The following is a 7,407-nucleotide window of genomic DNA, read 5'->3' as shown; positions in this document are numbered from 1 at the left end:
ACACTGCAATGGTCGAGATGCCTCCCCGTCGTATCCTCTTTGTTGAACTATCTCCAGCCTCGTCATTGCATCTCGCACCTTCAGGATCAACTTCTTCTCCAATGAGATATACGAGCGTCTCTCGAGATTTCTTTCGTGTGTACATACCCTACAGCCGATCCTATTCTTGACGTGTGGTAAACTCTTTCTCAGAGAGCTAAGGAGGAGCTCGAAGTTTTCAATATCTTGATATAAGACTATGTCTCTTTCTTTCTTTCTCACTCCTTCTTTCTTTCTTCATGGTATTTCTCTTATCTTTCCTCTCTCTTCCTCTCATCCCTTTCAAAAGACACCGTTAAATGGAGGGGCAGGTGGAGGTACACCTGAGAACGACAAGGAGAGGGAGAAGAAGAAGGATAGCAAAAGACAGAAAGTCGCGTTTAGTGCTCCATACACGTAAGGAGAAAGAGAACAAGAGATAGACAAGAGAAAGAAGAAGAAGGATAAAAGGCGTCTTAGAATCTCCCTAGTGACTATAAAGATGCTTGTCGAGATCTACAGCATCGTAGATCAAGGTCTCGAAGAGAAGAAGAAAAGAGAAGAAACTAAAGATGTTTTGTTTCATCTTGCCTTGATCCCTTTCTCCTAATTACTCTTTTGATAGGTGCTTTTTCTGTTGTAGGGGGGGGAGAAGAAGAAGAGAAGTATGAATGGGAGGTGTACATACACTCAACAGAGAGGGCATGTCCTTTCTAGACGGCTTCGGTCATGATGGATCGGCTACTCTCTTTCAAGTGTAGAAACCTCCCTGATAGATCTCTCCTCTCTTCACCTTCTCTCCGCATACAAGCATACGTCATGGACTGCATAAGCACTGATCTATATATGTAGACATTACATATATACATATATATATATATATATATAGGTGTGAACAGGCGTGTCTAAGGGCTCATTCGTCATTCTACTTATACATATAAAGACATTTCCTGATATTCATATATATATATATATCTGTATGTATATTTTTATATCTGTATGTATATATATCTTTTTATCTATCTCTAGTGCGTGTTGTACGTGGCTGTTGGTCCTAGATCCCTCTATGACTGCCCATGCATGCATGCAGGCTAAATAGAGAAATGGAGAGAAATATGAATGACTTCTTCTTAAAGACCATAAGAAAGTTAGTGTTGGAGGTTCATCCGGTCGATATTTCGATGCTGAAGAAGAGCTTTTCTATCGTTGTACCACAATCTCCCTTTTTCATTTACTTACGAAACAACTTCTCCTTTTTTCTCTCATCTTTCTCACTGTTTCTTTCTTTCTTTCTTTTGCAGATATGCAACGAAGAGAGATTACTTTCTTCTAATAGTGGGGACATTCTTTAGTGTAGCTGGAGGCGCCATGATGGTTCGTATAATACACCTATGCTGCTGCTCCTATTCAAACAAGTCAAACAGAAAGAGACAGGCTACCGACCTCTTCCCCCTCTGACCCTGCATGCTCATGTAGAGACATATCTAGCTACCTGTATATATCTATATATATATATATATCTTTATATATCTCTCTATATAGACTGTACATATCTGGATGTATCTTCAGATATGTTGATAGATGTATGTATGGCAGACATAGATTTCTAATCCAAGTCGAGATGCTTCTAATTCAGTTGCATACAAATATATACCTATACAGTCATAGGGAACTCACAGTAATACTCATATATATATACATGTGTATATACATATATATATGCAACAGCTATAGACAGATTTGAGCTAGACAGATAAAAGATAGATAGATAAATAGGTTAAAGATAGATAGGTAAGTTAGATATGGATAGATCAAGGATGGATAGATAGCTAGCTAGAGATAGATACTCATTTACATTCGCCAACATGAGGAGGAATCATAAGAAGAAAACTGGGGTGCGATCTACACCTTCTTCTCTTTCTTCTTTTTCTTTTTCTTTATTTCTGTCCTTTCTTTAGACTTCTCTTTCCTTCTTTTTCCTCATGCGTTCTATTATTCGAATTAGTCTCTTTGGATCTTGAAGATTATATATATATATATATGTGTGTGTGTGTGTGGTGTATGTACAGCCGGTGTTTATGTCTCTATTTGGCAACGTTATCAATGAGCTCAATACAACTCTAGATATGAATTACGTTTGCTCGGTCATGGCTGGGGTCGCGGTAAGAAATCCTTTCTCTCTTTCTTTCTCTTTCTTTCTCACTCTCTCTTTCTTCCCTTCCTTTTGATTGATCTTTGCTAGAATGTCTTTTCGTGAGTGTTCTACTCTAATGCTATTTCTGTCCGTAAATCTTTCTCTTTCCTCTATCTATCTATCTTTAATCTATCTATCTATCTATCTTTAATCTATCTATCTATCTTTAATCTATCTATCTATCTATCTTTAATCTATCTATCTATCTATCTATCTATCTATCTTTATCTATCTATCTATATCTATCTATCTATCTTTAATCTATCTATCTATCTTTAATCTATCTATCTATCTTTAATCTATCTATCTATCTATCTTTAATCTATCTATCTATCTATCTATCTATCTTTAATCTATCTATCTATCTTTATCTATTTATCTATCTTTAATCTATCGTTCTATCTATAATCTATCTATCGGTCTGTGTGTGGGGTGTATGTGTATGTCTATTCTATTTTATTCTTCTATTAGGTCGCTTCTTTTGTGGCTTCCTGGGGAGCAGCGACGTGCTTCGAATACACGGCAGATCGCCAAGCCGCTCATATGAAGCTCCGCTACTTCAACTCGATACTGAGACAGGTCAATCTCTCTTCTCTTATCTATCTTCAATCTATCTTTAATCTATCTATGTCTCTTTACTTAATCGATCTATCTTTGATGTATGTCTCCATGGGTCATCTTCTTCTCTTTCTCATCTTTTCTCTTTTCTTCCCTCTCTTTCACTCGTTCATTGGATTATTCCCTACACATGCACCAAACTATTCTAATCTCTCTCTGTTTCTCCTTATACATCATGTATAGGAGGTATACATATAGATATATATATATATATATGTATATATCACATGCCTGCTATAGTGTCCTTTATCGTTAGATCATTCATATCAAGACATCTTACGTTAGAAATCTGTATGCATATACATGTGTATGTATCTCAAGTGTAGATACATAAAGAGAAGTAGATATAGATACATTTCTGTCTATTTCTTCACAAATAGATAGATCTGCATCGTGTAGATTCTATAGTAGCTTAGGTGTGAGAGTCTTCATACGTACGATATATATCTAATATTATTATTCTAGACATATGTATATGGATACACTTCGATATGTATAGAAATCGATAGATTAAAGATAGATAGATAGATTAAAGATAGATAGATAGATAGATAGATTCAAGATAGATTAAAGATAGATAGATATACATCATATTTATGTCGACACATCTCCTACCTCCACATATACACATTGATGTATATCTATAGATGTGTGCGTATATATCTATATACGTGGTAGTATGCATGCTTACTATCTATGTGTCTATCTGTATATATCGATCTATTCATCTATCTATTTATCTCTCTATTTCTCTCTGTATGCATAACTTGAACTGTATGCGGTGTAAATGCATGGCTAGGTAGAGATCTCCATCCATCCATCCATTATATTAATAACGAATGTATAGAAATGCAGAACGCTTTCTTTCTTTCTTTCTCACTCCTTTCTTTCTTTCTTTGTATTTTCTTTTCTTGTCTGTATGTGTATAGGAGATGGCTTATTTCGATGTGAATGATCCAGGGACCCTCCCTACACGCCTCGAGTCGAATGTAGTCACCATGAGAAACGCCATAGGAATCAAATTAGGAATGGTACCCATCTCTCTCTCTCTCTCGCTCTCTCTCTCTCAACCCGTTCTTTCTCCCTTTCTCTCTGTCTTTCTTTCTTTCTCCCAACAGAAGAATGATAGCTATCTATCCATCTATCTATCTGTAATCTATCCATCTATCTCCAATCCATCTGTCTATCTTTAATCTGTCTTTTCTTTTCCTCTCTTTATGGATCTCTCTTTAGTCTGTCTGTTCAGCTCTGTACCGCCAGTGCATGCCTCTCCGCCCCCATCTAGATACACGTGTAGGTGTGTGGTCTCTGTATACTTATCTACGTAGTCATATAGAAAGATATAATCTTGTTACGACAGACACCCACACACATCCATGTATCTAAATGTGTATGTATCTCTCCATCAGCAGAGAGAGTTATGCTTCTTGTTCACATTATAGATGAAAGAAGGTGTATCCACCGTTGGATATATATCTGCGTATATATATATATATATTTATCTACATATGCATGCGTGGTGTAAATGAATTGCTAGATATTTGTCGGAGAAAGAAGAAAGAACGAAGAAGTTTGACTGGAAGGCTCCTAGGCTATACATCTTTATACAAAATACATCTATATATATATATATATATATCTATATAGGATTACTATCCTTTTCATATCCCCCTGCTATTCTTCTATTTCTTCTTTAGCTTTGTTTTATGCTCTCTTTCGCCGACGGATGAAGTTCCTAGATGTCCCTTTCTCTTGTCTCTCAAACTCTCATCCCTCTCCCACCATCTTTCTTCTTCTTCTTATTGTCTCTCTCCCCCTCTGTGTCTCTGTCTCTGTGTAATGTTTAGATGGCCCAATTTGCAACGACAGCGATAGGCGGGTTTATCTTAGGCTTTACGCGTAGTTGGAGACTCACTCTAGTCACTCTATCAGGCTTGCCTCTCTTAGCTATCTTAGGAAGTATCCTAGGCTATTGTCTCAGCAACGGCGAGAAAGGAAGTAAGCTTCTCAAAATAAACCTCGCCTCATTCATCCACATCGGTCTCCCTCTCTTCCTCTTCTTCTTCTCTCCATCATGTGATCGAGAACAGACTTCTTCTTTTTCTTCTTTTCTAGCTTCTTTCTTTCATTCATTTGGACGTATATCTATATCTATCTAGATATATCTATATATATATATGTCTATGCATGTATAGAATTTTTCTGTACATACTGTGGTTTGTACGGGAGGTAGACAGACAGAGAGAGAATGAGAGAGAGAGAGCCCTCCATACACTTTTCAAGCGATAGATACACATACCGAGAGGTATACGTAGATAGAAATGTAGAGAAAGAGACAGAGACACAGAGAGGGACAGGTACAGTCTAGGTATCTACATGTGTATTTATATGTTAATTATAGATCCTACGTGTTTATATATGTCTATATATATATATATATATATATATGCATCTGTATCTATATCCACCATAGCTGTACGGCAGACTTCGCTTGGGGGAGGAGAGGTAGTCGTAGGACGAGGAGGAGGAGGAGGAGGAGGTCTCCTCGATGGTTTATGAGAGTACCCAATGTGTATGTTTACATCGATACGATCTACCCATCTAGATACCTAGCTCTTTCTTTCTCACTCTTTCTTTCTTTCTACCTAGCTCTTTCTTTCTCACTCTTTCTTTCGTTGTTTTGTGTGTAGCTTTATCGAAGTATAAAGAGGCAGGGAGCTTATCAGAGGAGGCTTTACTGGGAATAAGGACGATTGTGTCTCTTGGAGGAGAACAAAGGACCTCCAAGGAATATGACAAGAAACTTCACGAAGCCGAACGCGTAGGCGTCTTCTGGAGCTATTTCTCTTCTCTATGTAAGTCCAAGGGTGAAGAAAGAAAGAAAGAAAAGAAGAAGAAGGAGAGAGAATGCAATCTAGAAAGAAAAGAGAGAGGGGAGACGTGTACAGAGTTCAGATGATGGCAGAGAGAGAAGATCCTATATCATATCCATATCCGTCACAAGAGACTCTCTCTCAATCCTTCTTCTATCTCTCTATCTATTTCCCTATGGTGTGTGTTGTGTATATGTCCTTTCTTTCTTTCTTTCCTCTGTATGTTAGGTATAGGGTGCTTGATGGGTCTAATTTTCCTAATGTTTGCCCTAGGCTTTTGGTACGGAGGCCAAATGGTCGCAGATAGCTTCGAAGACGCTCTAAACGGTAAGCAAAAAAGGAAAAGAAAGCAAACTACTCCTTTCTTCGACTTTCTTTCTCACTCTTTCTTTCTTGTTTTGCTCCTGTATTTTCGAGTTAGTTCTATATCGACTTGCCTCTATCTTTGCAAGGTGCATGCATATTCATACATCTTATCTGTACATACACCACAGCGCCTCGATAATGTGTTTGTCTCGCTTGCTCGATCGCCTTTTCCGTATCTAGCCACTTCTCATCCGGCGAACACATATACACATACATAGATATCTATACACATATAGGTAGATATATATATATATATACTTATCTTGATAGGTGGATAGATAGATCTCCAGATAGCTGTATGCATAGATACACGAGTTTCTCTGTACGTACATAGGTAACGAACCACGTAGAGATAGAGATAGATACAGAGACGGCAAGAGAGATAGAATATACCGGCCTCAACACTAAGATGCCTCTCTATCTATACAGAAAGAGAAAGTGAGAAAGGGAGAAAGATAGTGGATATATAGAGGGTCGAGCAAGGTTATTCTAAAGAAGTATTTTGCGTATTGTAGCTATCATAAAGGCTTTGATACTTCGACGGCCCTTCCCCTCTCTCTTCTCTTCTCTTCTCACACCCTATTATAGACATAGAAAGAGATGAATCTCCAAGTATACCTATATATACATCTATATATATACATATATATGTGTATATATAGAGAGAGAGGTATATGTGTATGTAAATGTATGTAGGAGGCTTCATATCTGGAGGTCTTTCTTACATTCTGTAGTAGTAGGGTGTATTCTTCATATCAAGAGTATAAAGTACGCCTTTGCTTAGCTCGGTTTCTTTGTGAGCCTTTTCTATGATCTCTCATTAGCTTGTTTCTTCTTTGACTTCTTTTCATACACCGATAGCTCTTTCTCTTTTCACGAGACAGGGTGCTCTATCTATCCATCTCTCGATCCATCGACCTATCTTTGGTCTGTCTACCTGTCTCTATTCTATCTATCTATTTTGAATCCGCCCATCCCTTGTTTCGTTCTTTCTTTCTTTCTCACTCTTTCATTCTCACGCTTTCTTTCTTTCTCTTCTTCTTCTTTGTCTTTCTTGTGATGTGTGTGTGCGTGTAGGTTCCCCTCCTCCTCCTTTGGATAGCGATCCCTCAACTTGGCCTGTGCCGAGCTTTCGTGGAGGAGATGCTATTACAGTCTTCTTTGCTGTCCTACAAGCCTGCTTCTCATTCGGAAATATTGTCCCAAACATCTCGGCTTATATGAAGGTAAAAAGATAGATAGATACATACAGAGATAGTCTAATCATCCTCCCTCTCCATTCTTCTCTTGAGTTACTTCCTAAACTCTTTCTTTCTATCTTTCTTTCTATCTTTCTAT

The 7,407-nt window shown here is 37.7% G+C and overlaps 1 protein-coding gene across 1 annotated transcript in view; it reads left to right on the top strand.

Annotated features, from left to right (window-relative positions):
• CSUI_001985 (abc transporter transmembrane region domain-containing protein) overlaps positions 1-7,407 on the top strand; it is a gene marked incomplete at its 3' end in the record, with an annotated part of 9,809 nt that overhangs the window by 1,191 nt on the left and 1,211 nt on the right. Inside the window, exons 2-10 of the mRNA XM_068062188.1 lie at positions 329-435; positions 1,320-1,392; positions 2,088-2,180; positions 2,684-2,791; positions 3,760-3,861; positions 4,678-4,828; positions 5,521-5,685; positions 5,932-6,030; positions 7,147-7,295. Of these exons, the coding sequence (XP_067925836.1) occupies positions 329-435; positions 1,320-1,392; positions 2,088-2,180; positions 2,684-2,791; positions 3,760-3,861; positions 4,678-4,828; positions 5,521-5,685; positions 5,932-6,030; positions 7,147-7,295 (1,047 nt within the window). The remainder of the gene's footprint in view (positions 1-328; positions 436-1,319; positions 1,393-2,087; positions 2,181-2,683; positions 2,792-3,759; positions 3,862-4,677; positions 4,829-5,520; positions 5,686-5,931; positions 6,031-7,146; positions 7,296-7,407) is intronic.

The sequence above is a fragment of the Cystoisospora suis genome (genome assembly GCF_002600585.1).
Source record: "Cystoisospora suis strain Wien I chromosome Unknown contig_821, whole genome shotgun sequence".
Lineage (NCBI taxonomy): Eukaryota > Apicomplexa > Conoidasida > Eucoccidiorida > Sarcocystidae > Cystoisospora > Cystoisospora suis.
This window is presented reverse-complemented; position numbering and strand designations above follow the sequence as displayed.